Source organism: Notothenia coriiceps, unplaced genomic scaffold, assembly GCF_000735185.1.
Source record: "Notothenia coriiceps isolate Sejong01 unplaced genomic scaffold, NC01 NC01_scaffold00012796, whole genome shotgun sequence".
Taxonomy (NCBI): domain Eukaryota; kingdom Metazoa; phylum Chordata; class Actinopteri; order Perciformes; family Nototheniidae; genus Notothenia; species Notothenia coriiceps.
The window spans coordinates 72,130-94,365 of NW_011345497.1; the positions used below are offsets into that span (position 1 = coordinate 72,130).

Below are 22,236 nucleotides of genomic sequence, written 5' to 3' on the forward strand. Positions count from 1 at the left end.
AACTAACTACTACTATACTACATACTACTATATAGTAGTAGACACACACACACACACACACACACACACACACACACACACACACACACACACACACACACACACACACACACACACACACACACACACACACACACACACACACACACACACACACACACACACACGCCCTGAAATTAAGTTCCACACTTGTTTGTGAATGCATCATTCAAAAATCTTGCCATTTATCGGTATATAAACTGCTGTATTTACCTTAAACCTGGAACTTGTCAAACATTGAAATATGTTGGGGTGAAATACGATGAAAGTTGGGAGTTGCAGTGCTGCCAGAAATAGGCTAGTTATCATGGTCGCTGTCACTATTGAAGTGTACTGGCTCAATAATGGCTGTGTTCAATTATGGCTAAACTCTAACAGTGGGCCAGAATAACAATAACCTGAAAAACATAATGGATTAAGGTTCATACATCACAATCTCTCTAAATTTGACTTGTGAAATTGCATCATTTTGATTCAAAACACTAATTATATTTACTTTGAGCCTTTACTCCAAAACATATCTGTCTTTATAAGATCAAGTTCAGCTTGACTAAATAAACTCTTGGCGTGTCAACATCTAGTCAGTGATCTCCTTGCTAAATACCAGACATGACAGTCATGGTAACAAGCAGAAATTATCTGTACAAAGACAAGCCGATCAGCATAACCACCACAAATGAAACAGCAAATTATCGCTCAAAAACAATGCAGAAATAATTTTTGCCGTTGAAACAGACTCCTAATGAAACTAACAGCTCATACATTAATTTAACTGCCCCCTTTGGCTGTTTTCAAAGAGATGAACCCTTCCACTGTAGCTATTTCCATTAGCGTGCAGGGGGAACAGCATTACAAGGCCATGAATATTTGGGATTAGTTATTATACAAGGTATGTTTGGTATGTAAAGTATGTTTAACTTGTGGTCTGCCCCCTCTGATGGGGGCTAAGTGGACTGAGCTTGATCACTCCTGGTGGCCCCCTTCAGTTTTACACTCCTCTTGGCTCACTGTGTGGCTCTAATAGCTGGCCAGCTGTACGCTGCTGTGTACTTACACCACAGGGTAGTTAAAAGAACAAGGCCACACACTGACACTATGCACTGCCACTGTGACTACAAGACACTGCGAGTGTATGCGTGTATGTATGCAACGCAAGTATGAACGCACACACTCGCCTGCCCAGCATGTCCGTGTATCAGCTAATTTGCTCTTGTGGGTTTTTGTATTTGTGTGTGGAGTAACTTGTCCGGCCTCGCCTGCTGTTTGCATCTCCAAGTGCTTTAATTAGTATGCGCTTTTGCATCAAGGCCTTTGTGATTTGGCACTGACACTGCATGTTGGCAAGGCATAAAAGATTTGAAGTCTGTCTGTACTAGTCATTCAGCCTTAATGGCGTTAGTTACACAACTGAACTCAAGTCCCTGCTGCATAAATTGGTGGCATTTGGAAATATGAGCAAGTCTGATTGCAGTGAATCATGTAGCGCACCACTGCAGAGCATGTCGGGGATGACTGACATTGACATTGACTCAGATGGGCACTCCTCCTGAATGGACAGCGGCTGAAACCTAAGCAGTGCTAGCTCAGTGTCAGGGAGGGAAAACAGCCCCGCTCTGTGGGTTTCAGCACTAACAGAGGTGGGAGAGAGGGGCTGAATCAGTGCCCTTAGTCTGCTGCTGAGCCCGTCTGGCACTGTGCGAGAAAGCCTCAGTTTATAAAGACCTGCTAAATTACAGTGTGATTAAGTGAACTACTCTGTTTAGATTTGACAGAATGCCCACCAGCCTAATACATGTCATGGCCTCTACACTGACAATGAAGAGGAGAGCTCAGTCAAAACCCCACCCTTCTACAGGACAGCAGACAGCTCCACACCTACCAAGCTCCAACACTTGTTATTTTCCCAGAATAAGTTTTGTAGTTCAGGACCATGGACAGCAGCCACTGGCATAAGTCTCAGCACGGACACACACTGGCTGTCCTTCAACACCACGGACACCCTCACTGCCAGATCACTCACTCTGTCTCCACCTAAATTCTGTTCCTTTGTCCCTGCTTCCACCTGTGCTGTAGAGAAAGTCTGCTGCCATTTTGTATTGATTTTATTTTTTGCGTGAGACTGAATATAGAGGAGAAGTTGGATAGGTATGCAGTTATGGAGAGAGCTTGAAAGACAACAAGTGTCTCTCTCAGCGCCTCTTCGCAGCCCTCTTCCATGCCTCTCAGCCTGGCTCAGCGATTAACCCCGAGTACCACGCTGTCCCTGCTGACCCTTCCCCACACAGAGCCCCGCTTCTGGCCCCGGCAGTGCATTGACTTTCCTCTCAGACGGCTTATTAACAGCAGTGGGTGTGCAAATGGTGTACACACCAGGGGTGAAGGTGTACAAAGCCACTAGTTCTCTTTTCTTTGCTCGTTCTACCACGACTTCCTCTGTTATTCAGAGAGAATCTTAAGGTGCTGCTCTGACACCTCGTTGGGGTGGAAAACACTAAAGGATGCTTGGAAGGACACTCAGTTCTTCTCTGGTGAGGGGATGAGTATGAGAAGCTGATGCCTGGCTGTGTGTAGGAGTTTGTTAACATTTGAAACTCTCACAGTTTACTTCACAAGTGCCGCAATATCTTATTGAAGAAACTGGTAATGGCTGCAATTCATCATGCCAATAATTTTGATCTGTGATGTTCCAAAGTGAAAACTGCACTGCCAGGCATCAACGGATCTGAAACATTACTGATCTGTGAAGGCGAGTCATTAATAGTTTATTTGAGCTTTACATAAGGACAATAGGAACCACTTTCATTCCGCCTGCGTTTGTCACTACACATCATATTTACAATGTGGTCGAATAATAAAGTGCCTCCTAAAAGTATTACGGTTCATTGAATTATCAATAACTTTGCCTCTCTCCCTCTTTCCATTCCAGCCCTGAGCCGGTCAATGATGCCCTTCGGCTTGATGCGTCGAGAGCTGGCGTGTGAAGGCTACCCGATCGAGCTGCGCTGCCCTGGAAGCGATGTCATCATGATCGAAACGGCCAACTACGGCCGCACTGATGACAAGATCTGTGACGCAGACCCCTTTCAGATGGAGAATGTGCAGTGCTACCTGCCCGACGCCTTCAAGATAATGTCACAAAGGTAACTATTGATCTGTTGGGATTTTCAGTGTGAGCCAGAGCCTGTTGTTGGCCAGGTAAACAAGATCCTTTCTCACAACAGAATGTCCTGCTTTTCCTCCTGTGGTGTTGATACCTTGGTGAAATACTGAAGTTCTGTGTGGAACACCACTGTGTCTGTGCATGTATATGGTGGTGTATATGTGTGTGTTCATTTCGTGTACGTGAGTGCGAGTATGTGAATGCGGAGGTTTGGGGTTTTTGAGTGTTTTGTAGGGCTTCCTACAGCTGCTCTGTGTTTGCGCTGAGCGCCTGCTTCCTCCGAGCTCAGATCAATAGAAGCCCTCTCCCAGCTATCCATCACGCACGTAATGGAGGCACAGGGTGCTAGCTTTGGGAGAGAGCTAAGGAGGGAGGGAAATGGCAGGGGGTGAGGGAGAGAATTGAGGGGGTAAAGGAAAGAGACACTGCTAGAACGGATAGGATGAGTGAGTTAAGGAGTGAGAAACAGCACAGTGGAGAAATGCTAAGAGCTGGATAGAGATGATGTGTTGAGAATGAGTGAGTGCATGTGTGTGTGGACATATATCTTTGGTGTGTGTGTTTCCTGGTGTGCAGACGTGAGACGGCATGCAGCGAGCGGTTTAGATTGAGGTATAATGTGCGAAATGAATGTTTTCCTTGTGTGTATAGTGTAGAGTATTTGCCTTAGCCCCTCTCGTCCTCCCCTGTTCTCTCACCTCTAATTGCTCCCACTCACAATCCCCCAAGAGAGTAGCCTCTTACGTCACTCGCCCTCTCTCTGCCTCTCCCCCTCCCTCCCTCCTTCCTTCTCTCTACCCTTCACCCCACTCCGTTCTCCCATCTCTTCCTGCCTCTCTGTTTCCCACCTCCCCTCGGGTGCAGCTGTCACATGATCTAGTCTAGTGTGAAATTACTCCCTTCCCAACCGTTCCTTCCATCTTTCAGAGCCTGAAGATGTCTCTTTGTCTTTCTTACTCGCACTCGTCATTTTTCTATCACTTACTTCCTCTATTTTCTCTCTTTTTCTCACTCCCCCCCGCCTGTCTCGCAGGTGTAATAACCGCACCCAGTGTGTGGTTGTAGCGGGGTCCGACGTGTTCCCAGACCCCTGTCCAGGGACCTACAAGTACCTGGAGATCCAGTACGAGTGTGTCCCCTACAGTGAGTACTGAGATCCTTTCACTCCCTCCCACCTTCCCAACTCCCTCACCCCATTCATCGTCCCCTCCCTTCCCTCTCTTTACCCCCCCCCCCCTGAACCTCCTACTCCCTTATCAACCCCCAAAAGCCCTCGACAAAAATGACATTCTCACTCTGACACGTGCTCACCTGCTCCCTATGGCTTTTTTCAACACAAACAAAACCACACACACACAGTCATCCTCACCTGCTTTCTCTCTCTCTCTCTCTCTCTCTCTCTCTCTCTCTCTCTCTCTCTTTTCTTTCTGTCTCATACACTTACAATGCACCAACACACACATGCATCCACACACACACAAACACACACAGGCCTCTAAACCCTTTTTCTTCATCGACAGAACAACGCAACAGTGGCTGAGAGGGATTTTCACATGGGGGAAGGAAGCACAGGGTCCGATAAGCACTTCACACACACCCACTGCAAACATTGGGTCAGCCCTTATTGGCGATCACAGCAGTGTAACACACACCGCCCCTGCACTCAGACACTGATTGACCCAGGGGCATGCCGCTGCCTTTATCAGGTGACAAACACCTTGGCTGTCCCTCTGATTTCCAATACAAATTAAAATTGGGTGCAGTGAGACAAGCAGGCAGGGGGCGCAGTGTGTGTGTGTGTGTGTGTGTGTGTGTGTGTGTGTGTGTGTGTGTGTGTGTGTGTGTGTGTGTGTGTGTGTGTGTGTGTGTGTGTGTGTGTGTGTGTGTGTTGCACCTGAACATAGGAATGTTAACACAAACAGCAAAAGGCTTATTTTAGACCACATGACCTGGAGCGGCACACATTTCAATGTCCCCATGGTAACGGCTGACTTCCTCACGGCACTGCTCAGAGCTCCATGGCAGGTGTGAGCTACACACACACGTCTGCATACACACTCAAGTGTACCTCATACTAGCAAAAGGGGGACACACAGTTGCTCTCGTTCTTTCTCCCCCTGAGCAAGCATGCACACGCGGACCTGAGCACAGTCACTCACACAGCCAGAGGAGCAGACACAGAAAGGATTATATCTTGTTGTGTCGATCCTTATACATGTGAAAATCTCCGCTCAGCCTCCCCTCCTCCCTCTCATGAATTATTACTCTCAGCATTGATCCCCTCACTGTGCAGGAACTCTTGTCTGGAGGGGAGGGGCAGTGGCGCTCACCTCTACCAGACACAAGCAGAATTGGGGTCCAGGAAGAGGTGATAATGGGGGGTGGGATACATAGATCCTCTGGGGCTGATTGCATGAGGGGGGGGTGGGAGAAACTGGGTGTTTTTCTCTGCTTTTTCCTCAGGCTCTGTTGAGGCGAGCCATGGATCTAAGTCAGCGCCAAGATTCTAACCTCCTATGCTCTCTTCTTCTTCCTTCTCATCTCTTCTCTCGTCTTCCTCTTGCTTATTATCTCTCAAAGTCAGCGTCACCTTTATTCATGTCTCTCTTTCTGTACTCTGCTCTCTTTCACATCTCATCTATAGTCGGATGTCTTTAATCTTCTTCCACCGCAGCATTTCTCTTATTCTTCTATTTGTACTCTCTGTCCATCACTCTGCCTCAGTATCTTACCACTCTCTTCAGTCTCTGCTGCTGTCTCTGTCGTTTTTTTCTTTTACAGGTTGGACACATATTCAAGTATCCAACTCTCCAGCCCAGATGGAGAGGTTCGGAGAAACTCAGGGACTTCCATGCACCTTTTTCAGTTTTTCGCCCTACCTCTGCTCTGTGATTTTTGCCCTTGGATTAGCTTTTGAGAGACTTTGTTGAGTCAGTTTGCAGCCACAGTCACAGATAAGCAGAAGTTTAGAGTTTCTCTATGGTGTCTTTTTTCTTCAATGCCTTAAAAGTGGCAACACGTCTTTTTCTCGAGTCTCCTCTACCTTCTGCACAGTCCGTCTGTCATTTGATGTTAGCTGCTGTCAGACGGCCCCTCTCAAGGTGCGTGACTTTGTTAGTTATTCTCTAGAAGTTCTATGCTGTAGCCTGGTCCCGTATTATGGTTCATAGAGGGTCGAGGTAGCATTTCTAAGTTGTACCTGCCTTCCTCATGTATTCTAACCTTGGTTTCCTCTGACTGCACAAGGGAGCTTACTTTCTCTCTGCAAAGCAATCAAAGGGATGATTAAATAGCTGCTGACTTGCATTTTTCCTCCCTGTGTTTGGAAAAAAGTTTGTTGATTGTGTGTAAAGTACGTCACGGCTTAGAAAATTGGAAGTTGATCCCTCTCTGATGAAAAGTCCTGCCTGTCTGAGGTGACAAAGAAGAGCTAATTATCGCTGTCCTCTGCCACTCTTCTCGGCTAGAGAACACGTCCACGCTGCTACACATGAGCGTATGCAGACAACTTATACTGCGGGCCGTCTTTGTTTTTGTTCTGATCTGAAGTAAATACGACCTGACACATTCAGACTGAAAGCTGAAACTGTTCATCCCAAAACCTAGTCACCATCGCACCACACGTCACTCAACTAGGCCAATTTTAATTACCAGGAGAGGGGGCGCGCCGCTCTCTTCAGTCCTGCCTCAGCAGAGATTTGTCAAGATTAATTGAATTTGCTGCTTCTAATCGCTCTGGTAATGCCCCATCGTTCACGTCTGGCTGGGAATGCTGGGCATCACCCAAGGCTGACTCATGTTTTTCATCGCCTGTCCCTACAAAAAGGTTAACAACAGAGAGATGATATGTTAAGGTTGTGTGTCAAAGCAGTTGAGATTGTGTGTAGCCACATTGATGGCTAGCGTCTGACAGGGGCCTCTATGTGCATGTTACACAGGCATCATGTTTCCAGTCACCTGAGACAGCGAGGTGACAGCCAGAGCAAAAGTGACACACACAGGCTTTTGTCAGCTGAGCTCAAGCAGGGGTCCGGAACGTGTGTGTTTGTTGCTGCGCGTGGGATCACTTTAAAAAAGAAATACAAATCCGCCAACAAGTCAAATCATATCTCATCGAGCCAAAAAGCCCTGCGAGGCCTCCCTGCCACGTAGCATTGTTTTTGCCAGCCATAACAGAGCAAGACAAAACAGCTCAACAGAACCCTCATTTTGCACTGTCACAGCCTGCTGTAGACGGCTGGGTTCCATTAAGGCATAACAAATCCATGCACACAGCTGCAGCATGTATTTACTGCAGTGGAAACCCTACACTGCAGTTTTAGCCCAGATGTACACTGAGTCAGAGTAAATCTGCCCTGTGAGAGAACTCTACCTGCCCCCCCCTCCTTCCCCAGGACACAGTAGTACATCATTATTGACTCCTAATGCTCTTCATTCGGGCCATCCATGCTGGCCATGCCAGAGCCATTAGACCTGGTGTTGTGCTCTGCTACTTCATCAGCTGTGATTTATCTTGTTGATATGCACAGTGCTGTAAGCAGAAGAACTGCCTACCCTTTAACTACCAGACCAAGAAAAACCCTATGGAAAAATTATTTGTTTGCATTTTTTTTATCAAATGGGCCACAAATAACCACAAACTATTTTTATTTTTTTGACTGACCACACAGTTTTGTTTTTATGAGCCTCTACCAAATCGTCGAGCTGGCCTTTTATGGTAAAAGTGCATTTTCAACAATCATCATATACAGTACAGTATTTGTATGCATCAAACTCAAATAAAACACAAACTCAAATAAAAAAAAATATTTTATTGAAAATGAGCAATATATACAACCAGATATATTCATAAAAGATAATAAATAATAATTGTAAAAAAAAGAAAATGGAAAAAAGTAAGTTAAGTGTTTTTCATAATAAAAAAAAGACTTGCTCGTCTTACTGTATATGCTGAATTGGCCTTGCAAGAAACCACTGGCCTAACAGCAAATGTCTATATCCTGTGTTGGCCTAACTTGCTCATCTGTGTGCAACTTTGGGCTGAATGCCATGCATGAAAGCTGCTATATAAATTATTATCACTCTTTCACTCTGAGACTCATAAGGCAGTACTAGATTTAGTAATATTACCATGAATCTAGCTGTTTATTTACCATATTTTATTGGAAAACATCTCTGAAACTCTGAAAAAGTCATATTGCTAGTTTACCATAAAAGGCCAAATCGACCGGTTGGTTGAGCATATTTTCAAAAAAATAATTACACCCTTGTTAAAACTTTTTTTGTGCATCAAGTTATCTAATTATGTTCAGTCAGTGCTCTGACACTAAAATATGTCAACAATGATATGGTTACCTTACCAAAGTTAGTACCACTTTACAATAAGACTACCCTTACAGTATAAAGGGTTTACGAATAGTTTGTAATTTATTCATTAATTAGGTTGTGAACACTTTATAAATCATTAATAAGCTTTATAAGACATGAGATAAACAGGGCAACTGTGACCGGTTGCTTGCCAAATAGTGAGCCGACATTTATCTGTACTGCTAAGCCTTATTAGAAATGGTAGTAACTCATTAATAAATGGGAATGTGTTTTACACTTTACAATAAGGCTCTCTTTTGGCAACTATAAATGTTAGTAACTCGTAAATAAATGGTCATAAAGAGATGCCAAGAAACATCAAGATGGAAGGGGGAGAATCAACTCAGTGAACAACAGACACCAAGCTGGCTGATGAAGAAGACAAAGTAAGCTAGTGCCAATATAAGGCTTAGTCATCTTGCCAAATAGTGAGCCTGTGTTGATGTATGAAAACTATTTTAGAACTGGTTTATAAATGGTTCTTAATGATTAATAAAGTGGTACAAAAAAAGTTGACCAAAAAGAGTGATTTCTTCGGCAGTGATTTTTAGCAAGCCAACTTTCTCAGGGGAAGCTAGCTAAAGGGCATTCTGTTTGAACCACAGTGACATCTAGAGGTTGTTTTGTGCATATCATGTCAACCAAATGGTAGAGCTGGCTGAATCAGATGGAGTTAAACCTTTTTATTTATTTTTCAACAAAATATCAAGACACAAAATGTGCTCAACCAAATAGTGGTGCTGCTAGTTAAAGGGTTAAAATGGCCTACTCGGGCTGTACAGAAGAGATTCTGCAGAGCTTCTTAGGTAACATCAAATTCTCCACTTTTACATTCATATCTTGTGGCCCCGCCACTGTTTTACTTTATCAAATGTATTCCTCCCCATAATTGTATTCAGCATTGCCTTTCTTGGCGTCTTGGACACTAAGCCGCTGGAAATGATAGTTGACTTGTTGCGAGAGTTTGTCAGTAGAAGGAATAATGGCATTGTAATATGTCAAGTTTTCAAGGGGAAGAAAAGGAAAGACTTTGATGTAGCTGAAAATGAAATTATATTAATATGTTTAGGGGCACCATTAGACGCGGGGCTCATAAATGTTTGGTGAATGAGAAGCAGCCGAATTTGCTCAGGCCTTGGAAAGGGATGACTTTTTACCGTGAAAAATGTAAATTGAGAGACGGAACAAGAGGGAAGGAAGGATACAGAGGGACACACACACATCTAGGCTGCTTAAAAGAGAAAGGAAGGCACGGTAGTCCTGCAGTCTAGTGTGTGTGTGTGTGTGTGTGTGTGGTGTGTGTGTGTGTGTGTGTGTGTGTGTGTGTGTGTGTGTGTGTGTGTGTGTGTGTGTGTGTGTGTGTGTGTGTGCACATGTGTGTGTTTGACTAGCTGTACTCATTAGTGTGGGAGTAATTGATAGGGTTGTAGAGAGCGCTGAGCAGAGTGATTAAGGGGAGGGAGGGCAGCGGCTTATTTCTCAAAAGGGCCGTGAAACAGAAATGCTGAATGAATCAGACAAACAGCCAAGGTGGCCTTAAACTAACCTCCTGCTCACTGTGACGACAATCTTTGAATTTGTGTCTCTTTTCTCTGTGTTTATGCGCGTGTGTTTTTAGATGATCTGTGTGTGTCTGTAATTGGTGTCTATTTTTCAGGACAACCAAGAGCAGAAGAAAGGAAGTCAACCGTCTTCAACCGACCCTATTGTTCTTCTCCCTCTCCGCAGCATTGAAGACGTTTTCTTTTTTTTCTCTCTATCTCTCTACATGTCACTGCTGTGCATCACACCCATAATTTTCCTCCTTTTTAGGAATGAATACACAAAAGTCAATTTATTACATTTCAAATAACATCTTTAGAGGATACACTCACGTGAAGCGGGCAAGCTCTGCTGACAGTAAATGTCAAAATAAGTCCATATGTTCGAGCTCTGCTGAATTTTGGTATCGTCATGCACCCCTGCCCCCCGTAGTTGTTTCAGTTCCGATGAAAGGTCTGATGCTCCCTGGTCCGTCTCCCCCTACCCTAACCTTGGAGTTAATGATTGCACACGCAGTTGGTGGCGGGGATGTAATGCTTTCTTGGCCCCTGCCCCAGCTTCACAGGACTCGCAGTCATAGCTTTGCCATGTTTACTACTCTAGGCTATCATTCCCCCGGTCTTCATAGAGGTTGTTTGTCCATTTTGATCTTGGCATTAGATGATAAATGATCAGTGTTGCTGCTGATCCTGATGCTGCCTGTGCTGTATCGCTGCCAAGATGCAAGGCCACCCCCCGCACAGATCAAGCTACTGCCGCTAACTCCCCCCTTTTTATTTTGCTCGCTCTTCCTCCTTACATCTCTCTCTCCCTCCCTCTCTCTCTCCCTCCCTCTCCCCTTTTTTTCTTTATTAATGGGTAACACCGTAAGCTGTCGTGACAATTTCACCGGGCTCCCCGGGGACATCAGACTTGCGTGACACACACATGACAATCTCGCCCGCAGCAGGGATCCACCAGCCATGTGCCATTTGACGTGTGAGGTCCCCGAGAGACATGGCGATGCGCTTCTGCCTCAGCAAGGCGTGTGGCAGCGCTGTAATGACGAAGGCGGAGCTGAGATCCTTGCTATCTTCTCCTGGGGTCTCCAGCTGCTCACAGACCTCCCCAGTCATGGCGACACGAGCAGGTGCAAAACAGCTTCATGGATGTGGAGGGAGCTTACCTGCTGGAGTCAGCTGAGGCCTTGGTGTGACTCAACAACACACCAACCTATTGATTTGTGTGTGATGAGCCCACTGCAGACATTTCTCTCATCTCTCTTTTGTCTTTACCCGTTTATTTTTTTCTCCCCTCCCCTCCCCCCCCCCCAAACCATGTCTCTTGGTTTCTTTCTGTGTTTCTGAGGCGTTCCACTCTGTCAAGCCCTCCCTTTCCCCTGTTGTTTGTTCTCTTTTTCTTTGATGAGCCAGGCTCGGCCAGGCAAGCCAGCAGCTCCCCATTGATTGGACGGTCGATGGGTTGAGTGTTTACGCTGGCTTCTATAGCGAGCATCCTGACTCTGTAAATTGAGCAAAGCCAAAAGCACCGCTTTCTTTAGATCAAGGGGCCACTCCTAATGTCAACACAGACTGTACTATGAGAGAGACAATATCAACAATCGCTCCCGTAGACAACTAACTACAGATAGAGTCATCCTCGTCTCCACCTTTCCATCTGCCATCCCCTCATCGCTTTCTCAATCTTTGTTTACTCCCACAGCTGAAGAGGACTACAGCACAAAGAGGCTCTCCCTCAGTTTCTCCCCAACAGGTTCCCCGGAGCCGCATGTTTGGGCGTGAGGGAAAGAAGGAGGAATGTGGCAATAAGAGGGGTTGAGGTGGGGTCGAGAGTACGTGGTTGGGGGAGGATTGTGTTGTTGGGGGATTATTGATAAAGCCGAAATGAAATGGAAATGGATTTAAACCCAAGTCAGGCCATTTTCCCCTCCTCATTTTCCATTTGAGCCATCCTTTCTCTGAGTAGCCAACCATAACACAGACAGATAACTTGCTTTAAGAAAAGAGAGAGAGAGAGAAAGGACAGCTTTTTATTTAATCTCAATTTTCTCTTTTTTCCTGCACCTGTTTTTCTTTCGTTCTCTTCACTCTCCCTCTCTCTCTCTCTCTCTCTCTCTCTCTCTCTCTCTCTCTCTCTCTCTCTCTCTCTTCCGTACTGTCTTTCTCTTTTCTCTTTCTTTCTCCTTTTTCCGATGCTTGAATAGAAGTGGATCAAAAAGGTAAAAACCACAATGAACATAACAACCACAGCTCGCCCCTTCCTCCCTTCTCCTCCTCCCTTGTGTCCCTTCCTCCCCCCATATACCCTCCTAACCCAGCACCTTGTGTAGTAGTGGTCATGTTTGATGTTGATCTCCCTCCCTTTTTCTTTCTCAATCTCTAATCGCCTCCTCTGCCCTTTTCTTTCTATCTCTCTTTGAACTATAACCAAAATTCTAAAATCCTTTTAGATTTCCTCCTTGGTTCTGATGACACCAGCCTGACCTGCACGCACGCACTCACACACACACACACACACACACACACACACACACACACACACACACACACACACACACACACACACACACACACACACACACACACACACACACACGCACAGTCCAGTAGTATCTAAGAGAGATAAACGAGAACTAACTTCATTCCTTTCTTGTGCAAAGTAGCTTTGACTTACAGAAAACATATATTCATATCACCTCATGAATGGCAAATCTCCTCATTTTGCATCCCCTTCAAAAAGTATGTCACACTGTTGCATCACATACACCTGACAATTCACATTTGTCATTACATTTCTCAAATATATTCCAGCTCAATTGGCTATTGCGATTTATTTGTCGCTCCAGTTAAAAAAAAAAAATTCCTCTCTCTTATTACTTTATTCAGCTGCTCCTTTTCTCCATACTATATGCTCTCTTTTTTTGTTTTTCTCAGGACAGATTTGAAGTTTGTTGTTGCTGTAATCTTGAAGCAAACTTTGTGTTATAACACAGTAAATCACCAAAGATGCTCTCAGTATTATTTTTACATTATCCCATTTCCAGGTACTTCAGTGTCTTTCCCTCATTCTGTCTCTTTGAAATGACTCATTCTTCCAACAACTCCTCTGTTGTGTTTCTCATCCTCTCTTTCTCTGGTCCTCCTTCTGATTGGTTTATCTCTCAGATCACATCTGGTTATCACAAGCAGCTGCAGGCTCTTTTGAGCATCTCTTACACTCCTCTTCCTCCTCCTCTCCTCTTCCTCTCTGCCTCTCTTTCTACAGTTTGTCACTGCCAAGTCTCTGTTCTCTTTATTGCACATGCACTGTGAACTTGTGCCCCCTCTCCCCATACCTATCCACATCAGTCAATCCTGGTTCCTTATGTGTTCAGTGAGGCTCCGGAGGGGGGGGGGGAAATGGGAGGGAATGGGGAAGGGAGGTGTATCCCCTGTAGGGAGTACTTCAGCGTCTTGTAATGGCCTCTCTGATACAGCAGGGCCTTGTCACAAGCACTCCTAAAGAGCCACAATCAGCATGGCCAGGCACCTCAATCACTTCTTGAAGAGGAGAGACAGACCTTACCCATACCCAAGGTCAGGGTGAGACTAGTGGCCATCAGTGCCAGAGTCCCAATGAGCCTTAACTCCCTCTCTCGGGCCCCCCCCCCTCACCCTCCCTTACTCTCTCTGAACCCCCTTACATCTGTCTCGGCCTCAGCCATTTCCCCGTCTGGCTCCATGGCTGGATCCATATGTTGGAGGAATTAACTACTATGGAGTTTGCCATTAACTGGTTTATGGACCCTTTGTCCGTCGTCATGTCCATGGCTTTTCATTAACATGGATCATTGTCTCACATATTTCTCCCACCGCAAGCAGACATTTTACCGTAGCTAAGTCTCTTGCTTGCCGTTGAATAGCAAGCTACAAAACCATCCTCCTCCTCCTCCTCCGCCTCCTCCTCCTCCTCCTCCACCTGCTACCATCTCACCCAACTGGTTATTTTTTTACTACTCTTCCTCCCACTAACACTAAGATGAATACCCCTTTCCTCTGTCTGCATTCCTGCCCTTTCCTACCTTAATCCATTACTCCACTGCTGCTGAACTCACTTGTGCGACTTGAGCGTTTTCAATCAAAATATTCCTTACTGATTGATCAGCTGATGTGCACCGCTCAGTGGTGTCACATGTGGAAGATCCTGTTCAATGAATGTCCATCACTCAGTCAACCAACATACCGTTAGGCTATTTTAAGACTATGTTGGCGTCTCCTTCTTCCCATCACTCCCTCTGTCCCTTTTTCCCCCTTTGCTGACAGTCTAGCAGAGTACATTCCACATCTTTACAGTATTCCTTTTATCACTGCTGACAGGATCACACTAGTGTCCTCCATATATTTCACACATTAAGAATGTTTGCTTCTCAATGAGAAGAGGCAAGGGAAGGATGCAGTGCAACCCCTGCGAACAATCCTATCCTGGTATTTCTATAAAGCGTGGGTAGATGGACGGGAGGCAGACTCTACAAGGACGAAGCCATCGCTCACACAAACAGCTCCCAACCTGTGATTCATAAAAGTTCGAGGGAATGAGTGAGAAACCACTGCATCGTGTGACAGGAAAACACAAAGAATGGCTGTGCATTGAGGAAGAGAGGAAGAGAGGGAGTGCGGTCGCTATAGAGACGATGAGTCAGGCAGCATTGCCTCATTAGGAATGACCCACCAGACGTGAGCACTGTCATGTGACCAAGGCAGTGCAGACACTATTCAGTGGCAAGGGGAGATGGGTATTGACTGAACATGCAGAACCCATTGCATTGTTGGAGCAAAAGAAACAGGTGAGTGTGTGAGGCTACTGGCCATGAATATAAATCACAGGACCTTTATGGAGAGACAGCACATCTGGGACGCCTGATACAGAGTAGGAACAGTCAGGGCTGTGGTAGGCTAGGCTAGGCTAATGTTGCAGCGATGTAACGTTTCCCCATATCTCAACCCTCAGTCAGTATAGTCTACTGTATCTGCAGCCTATAGCCTTTGCAGCCATGTCCTGACCAACTTTCCTGTCACTCAGTGTCAGCTCCACTCCTAAGCAGATAAGACTTTGCTTTCAATGGACGCCATCTCTAGCTGTTGCAAGCTTTTGGTCTCAGTGAAGGGTATTCTCTGGGGTGAATTTCTGGGTTGATAAGGGTGCAAGTTTGGCACCTGCCTCTTCCACTGTCAGGACAGTGTATGTGTGTGCACTGTCTGAGAGTCTGTGTGTGTGTCCTAAGGTTGTATGTCTGTGTGTAAATGTATGTGCATGGTTGTGTGTTTTGTATTGTGTATTTACTCCTACGACTTGACCCCCCTTGTAGTCTAAAAGGAAGCAGAAACTCAATGGGAGTCCCTACTGTCTCTGTCCTTATTCCTCATTCCTCTCTTCTCTCTGTCACTTTAAATGTCACTCCTCAGCAGATTAACTCACTCCTAATTCTCATTTCACAGGAAATAACCTATTTACTCTGTTACTCCACTCCTTTCTCTCTTCTTGTTTGCACACACAGAACACACTCACATCCTATTTCACGACTTCTCCTCTCTCCCTGCCTCTATGTCTTTCTGAACTGCACACATGGATACCTACACACACAAACACATACACACAGATACACACACAGCTACACACATTAATGGGCTGATGAATGCACATAAACATACCATTAGAACACACTGCAGACATACTAACCCTTTAAGCCCATTAACTGTCCAGAATGGACGCGGGGTACCATGACATGCTCCATTCTGCCCCCTGTTGCATGCGTGCGGCACCTGCCAGTAACAGGTGTGGGATTCAATTACAGCAGCATGTTCTCAGCAGTCAATCCTGTGAGCAGGCCATCACTGAGGACTGGGCAAAGGCTTGGGGCAGCAGAGCCTTCAGATCCTCGTAGCATAAGATTTGAAAAAAAAAACTCAAACAACAAAAACTTTAACAGCTGCCAACCATTGGCAGCGGGTGTTTGGATCATCAAAGATGTACATTAACTATCACCATGACGCTGTCACATCAAGCCTAGAAACACCATGGATTGCGAAAGACAACCAAAATGAGGAGACTAAAATTAGCCTAAAGCTGTCAGCGCTCACTTTGAATTGCGATACCAGTCGATCAGACATTGCTGGAAGACACTAATGGGGGATATTTGCTGTCATTTTCAGAAAAGTACTGGCACTTTAATCATTGTATACTGCTGTTTCATATTGACAAGTAACAGCTGACCTGTGCCTGGGAAAGGGATTACGGTGATAAATAGTCAATTATTATAGCAGCATTTCCCTGTTTGTGTGGCAGTAATTGGCAAGCTAGAGTGTGATAGCTACAGCCTGGGTTTTAATCCCTGATAAGGTAAGTTTCATTCGCCATCTGGCTAGTTTGTAGGGTAAGGAAGTGTTTTGCCTGCGCTGCCTATAGTGACTTCACTGGGGTGATCATAACTGCAAGATTTCCATCCGCACCGAAACAGAAATTAATCTATTGATCTCACATAATCCCAGATGGCTCTTACTCCTGCTAACCTGAGCCAGACTAGAACAATGCCTAATCTCAAGATTTAGGCTTAATGCCTATTGCCTAATACCTCATTCATATGGTGGTCATAATAGCCTTTTGTACAGTAGACTCCTAGGGCTCAGCTGCTCCGGCTTCCCACTGCTACAATCACCCTTCACAGTTAGCAGGAGATGGGGGGAGGCAAAGGAAAGGAAAGGAAGGGTGAGCTCGTAAACAGGAAGGCAGTTGGGAAGGCTGGGTAGCGCAGGTCAGAGTTAATGAAGCCCCCTAGGCAGGGTTTGCAGGGTATGAAGCGAGACCACTGTTTCGGTTTGGCCCATTGAGTATATGTGCGTGTGTGTCTATACATGTATGTGTTCTAATGGAGTGTGTGTCCAATACAGTACAGACTGCTACCAATGTAGGAAAGAACCGGATGGTTAGCTGCAATAATGAACAAAATCATATAGTATTTTTGGGGGGACAATGTTGCGGGCAATATGTAGTGCCAATAAGTTGTTTTGCAGGCAACAACCTATTTTGTTGCTGTGATAGATTGTAGTGCATTCAGTACATTACCCTTCTTTTGAAGCTCCAGATCTAAATCTTAATGTTTACAATAGCTTATAATCTACAGAGTTGTATCATAAAAAAATTAGGAGGTTTTTTTTCTGCGTTGGTTTGAGGTTTTAAGTTTGATAAACACCACTACTATGTTTTATTGAGTATCTTCACACACTGAAACCAGCCACACAACTCATGCAGTATTACACTTTGGGCACATAGTGATCCTTCTGTGACACCCTTTATAATAAATCCAGCCAATCCCATCAGCCATAGGTTCCGTGTTCAGTCCAGTGGCACACCAACAGCTCCTGTTTCTTTGTCCTTTATTCTATCTCGAGGCAGAGTTGCTGGCTTTGTTTATGGGTCACCTACATGGAGAGCCACTGCGTGCTGTTTATTTAGCTATTTACAGTAGCATTGTACTTTTGAGGCAATGTCCTACTTTTAGTAGTTGTTTTTTGACTATTGCTTTTCTGCTCCTCCTTTAAGGCCTTTATTTGCAATGCGTTGGAGCACAACGTTCGGTATTTTGCAGTGAAGTCACGCTGTGTCACAAATAATGAAAATATAATTTTATTGTGGCATGAGGGAGAGCTGGCATTGATGTATGTCAAGAAATTAATTGTGCAGCTGTCTGAAAGTGCCAGATTTAACTATTTCTCTGAACATTATTTTGCATATTTCCGTCACCCAGGTTCATATTTGCAAAGCAAACACCTCAAGCGTCTCTGCCTTCGAGGGAGCTTTTTGGTTTGACAAAGGAGCATGACAAGCCTTCTCCTAGTGAAGATTATGTATTCAGAGTGTTTGATTAGATTCCTCTTTGGTGGCCAGTCTCAATCCCTGTTGGACCCCCTCAAACAAAAGAGGCTAATTCCATAGTATCACCAGCTACTAACACAACAGCAACACAACAGACAGGCAGCAAAAAAGAGATTTCCACAAGCCTGAAGCCTCTCCATCTCTCTATTGGGATTTTCCTCCTCCTCCTGACTCCATGCAATATTCAGGACAGTTTGAGTCTAACACTGATCCTTCACTCTAACATTCACTGTGTGACAGTCAGTGTGTGTGTGTGTGTGTGTGTGTGTGTGTGTGTGTGTGTGTGTGTGTGTGTGTGTGTGTGTGTGTGTGTGTGTGTGTGTGTGTGTGTGTTGTATGTCATCTGTGTCCAAATGCCCCTGCAGTGTCCAATTAGTTCAGAGATGCGTTCAATCACGAGGTGACCAGCAGGTGCCTGATTCTTTCGCAACCCCAAGCCAGAGAGCCACATAAATAAACTGGCAGAGGAGACATGGGGACTCCTCAGCTGTTTTATTCTGTAGTGCTTCCAACTCTCTCTCTCTCTCTCTCTCTTTGTCGCCGGTACCCTTATGATGATGTCAGAGTGGCGAGGATGCCAGCAGCTTTCCTCATATATCACCTGACAAACCCAGTAGTCCCAGGCCACTCTGGGTGTCAGGCAGGGACACACTGCGTCAGACAGCCAATTTAAATCAGTCCCCAGAGGATGCCCTACACCGGCCTAAAGAAAGCATCCTGTGTGTGTACACTTGTTTAGTTTACAGATTGTTTGTAAGGGTTCCCATGTATTTTTGTGTGTGTGCCTATGTCTGTTTGGAATGAGGACTGTTGTTTGTGTGTGTGAAGCCAAGAATCCGTTGCGAATGAAGGGGAGGCCCTGCCAAAATCTTTACCCCAGAATACTTTTTTCTTTCAAGCATTACTCTTGACTGAGAGCCAAATTTGAGTCCTAATAAAACAAGCTGTACAATTACTGTTTTACCACCCAGTGGCGGAGCAGAGAAGCAGAAGCCTTTGAAATATAAAATGCACAATCAAATAAAAAGTAGGCCAAGATAAATTAGATTAGAGACTACATCTAAGCCGCGGCAGCAGCCAGAAATCTCCCATTTATCATATCCAGACGCTTTCCGGCCACAATGCTGATGTTCTACAAATGAGCTTTTATATTTTCCTTCATTTTAAATCTGATATTGTACCTCACCTCACTACCCACAATACCCCTCTCTCCCATTCTCCTCCTACTCTTTGTCTCCTTTTCAATTCTCAACTTACTTGTATCTACTCACATCTTTCCTCCGTCTCCTACATGTCTCTCTCCTAATCTATATTCCATGGTCTTTGGCCTTTTCCCATTTCCTCTCTCCCTCCCCTGCCATTTCCATGATATCTTTCATTTTTACAATGCTTTGTTTTCATTTTCAATCTCTTCCTTTTTCCCCCTCTTCTGCTCCAACACACCTCTTCTGCTCCAGTCTTTGTGTGTCCGGGGACACTTCTGCGGATTCAGGCGGCCAGCTCTCTGCAGGAGGCAGAGCATCAGGCAGGCGCGTGGTGTAAGGACCCGCTGCAGTCTGGAGACCGTCTGTACATCATGCCCTGGACTCCCTATCGCACCGACATGCTGTTTGAGTATGCCTCCTGGGAAGACTTCAAACAGAACCGAGCCACCACCACCTACAAGTGAGGGCACCTCCCACTGTCCTGGATGATCAAATAGCATCTGTTGCCATATTGATTTATTGGCTTTTCGTGTGTGTGTGTATATAGATCATGATAGCAGAATGATCCCACTGTGGCGTCAGGTGGCTCACAGTCAGGCCATCTTGTAGGATTGTGTCATGCAGAGTAGATGGATTGACTTGTTCTCCTGAATACCATGTGATTCTTTCTCTACAGGTTGCCCAACAGAGTTGACGGCACAGGGTTTGTTGTGTACGATGGTGCGGTATTTTACAACAAAGAACGCACACGAAACATTGTCAAGTATGACCTAAGGACACGCATCAAGAGCGGCGAGGCCATTATCACAAACGCTAACTACCATGACACCTCTCCTTACCGCTGGGGAGGGAAATCGGACATCGACTTGGCTGTGGATGAGAGCGGCCTGTGGGTGATCTACGCCACCGAGTCCAACAACGGACGACTGGTGGTCAGCCAGGTAGGAGAGCAGCGGTGCACAGCAGGGGATGAGATGAGGATTATAAATGCAGAAACAGATTATATCAAAATCACATGATACTAGTCAGGGAAAAGGTCATATGTCACAAATGATTGAGTTACTATAGAGATTACACACTTGTTCTGAAAAATTAGATGTTTGCCAAAAAAGAGTCTCATAAGAAAATTTTGCAAAACGAAAAAAACCAAAAACAAAACCTATTTTTTAAATCCTGTCCTATCCAAAATCCCCTCTTCACTCGTAAACTAAATATTCCAGTTGTTTTTTAGGTTCACAACCAGTGTCAGCCTGATTCTAACATTTGATGTATATGTCTTTTTAGTATATGAATTGTTTAGAATCATATATTGTGCATACTGTACACATCACATTACTCATACTTCCTTGAAAAACTTAAAGCACGATTTTAAAAGTTGCTTCTTTGTTTCTTAACGAACAAAACTGCAATCAGGCAGCAAGTTTCCAAACAAACAAGAGTTTGAATAATGTGCTGTTCGGAGAGACGGGTCCCATTTATTATCACTATCTTGACCTAACCAGGAAATTGTTTTTCTAACTGTATGAGTTAAACTATCCATCTAAAATATCAAACCCTGCATGAGCAATGAGGGTGTAGAATAATGGAGTAACAAAGTAATAAATAAAAAAGTGATCGCTTTCATCATCAAGGAACTGTTTGGGTTCTGGGGAGTTTTATTATTTTAGAGTGCAACACACACCAAGGTTTCTATTATATACAGTTTGGAGCTATAATGAGCAGAAGCAGCTTTGCATAAAAGCAACGAAATATCTCTTCTCCAGAGCTGAGAGTTTAATTACTTTTTCAATATTTTTTGAACTTCTTATAAATCTTTACATTATTGCACAGAAGTACCATTTGTGCCGCTGCGGGCTCATGTAAACATGGGTAATATGAAAAATATTACATCAAATAATGTTCAAAGTTTAATGATAGATACAACTGCACACAGAGAAATAACAATAGGATATCAGAACTCAAATAAAGTAGACCTGCTTTTTTAGTCGTGAGGACATTTGAACTTTATCAACTTATAACTGTAAATCTAAGAAGGAATCAAATAAAATCCCTCAAAAACCAAACTGGCACTTCAAGCTTCTGAGAATGATCATTTATAGGCCTTTCCCCAGTTCAACATTATTTCCTCCTTGCCTTTAGGTGAATCCTTACACCCTGCGCTTTGAAGGCACCTGGGAGACCACCTTTGACAAGAGGATGGCATCCAATGCCTTCATGGCGTGCGGTGTGCTGTACGCAGTGCGGTCCGTCTACCAGGACGATGACAGCGAGGCGGGCGGCGACCTGATCATGTACGCCTACAACACAAACCACGGGCGCGAGGAATCCGTCAACATGCCTTTCCCCAACCCCTATCAGTATATTTCCTCTGTGGACTACAACCCTCGGGACAACCAGCTCTATGTGTGGAACAACTATAACGTGCTGCGCTACTCCCTTGAGTTTGGACCCCCAGATCCCACCACAGGTCAGGAGCCATCCCACTCAAAGATATACAGAAACACAGCGTGGGAAAAAGTATCTTACGATTTTGTGATTTGTTTTGCATTTGTTAATTGGTGAAAAAACTAAAAACGAATCACAAAAATGTATACCGATTTTTTTTGCCAGGATTATACTTGAGATGTATAAATTGGTAATAAGGTATTATGGTAAATATAAGTTATCGTACATTTTTTTAATGAATACTTGCTTTTGGTCAGTATAATACAAATTTAAAAAGTATTATCTGAATTAAGCAATCATACACAAGGCCTCGGCACAAGCGCCTCGGTCCTGCCGCAGTACTGGAGTACCAATAATGACGTTCAAGAACGCTCTCAAGTGTATGATTGCGATTCTATTACACAAACTATCATTGTAATCAACAATATCATAAAATAATTTCATAATGTGGGCTAATTTGCTCCCAAACCTACGCTTTCTGCTTGAGTTAATCTCCGTCAGAAAGTAGTTCCTAGAAAGTAGTTCCCATGGTAACGGTTTGGACACTGTTCCGAAATCCACCATTTTCTC

The 22,236-nt window shown here is 44.6% G+C and overlaps 1 protein-coding gene across 2 annotated transcripts in view; it reads left to right on the forward strand.

Annotated features, from left to right (window-relative positions):
• The window catches only part of adgrl1a (adhesion G protein-coupled receptor L1a), a 94,503-nt gene that overhangs the window by 47,266 nt on the left and 25,001 nt on the right, over positions 1-22,236 (forward strand). The window contains exons 3-8 of one of the 2 annotated variants that reach the window (XM_010773641.1): positions 2,966-3,179; positions 4,233-4,342; positions 12,312-12,326; positions 19,474-19,681; positions 19,898-20,162; positions 21,361-21,688. In XM_010773641.1, coding sequence (XP_010771943.1) covers positions 2,966-3,179; positions 4,233-4,342; positions 12,312-12,326; positions 19,474-19,681; positions 19,898-20,162; positions 21,361-21,688 — 1,140 coding nt within the window. The remainder of the gene's footprint in view (positions 1-2,965; positions 3,180-4,232; positions 4,343-12,311; positions 12,327-19,473; positions 19,682-19,897; positions 20,163-21,360; positions 21,689-22,236) is intronic. The other variant, XM_010773642.1, reaches the window with a different exon arrangement.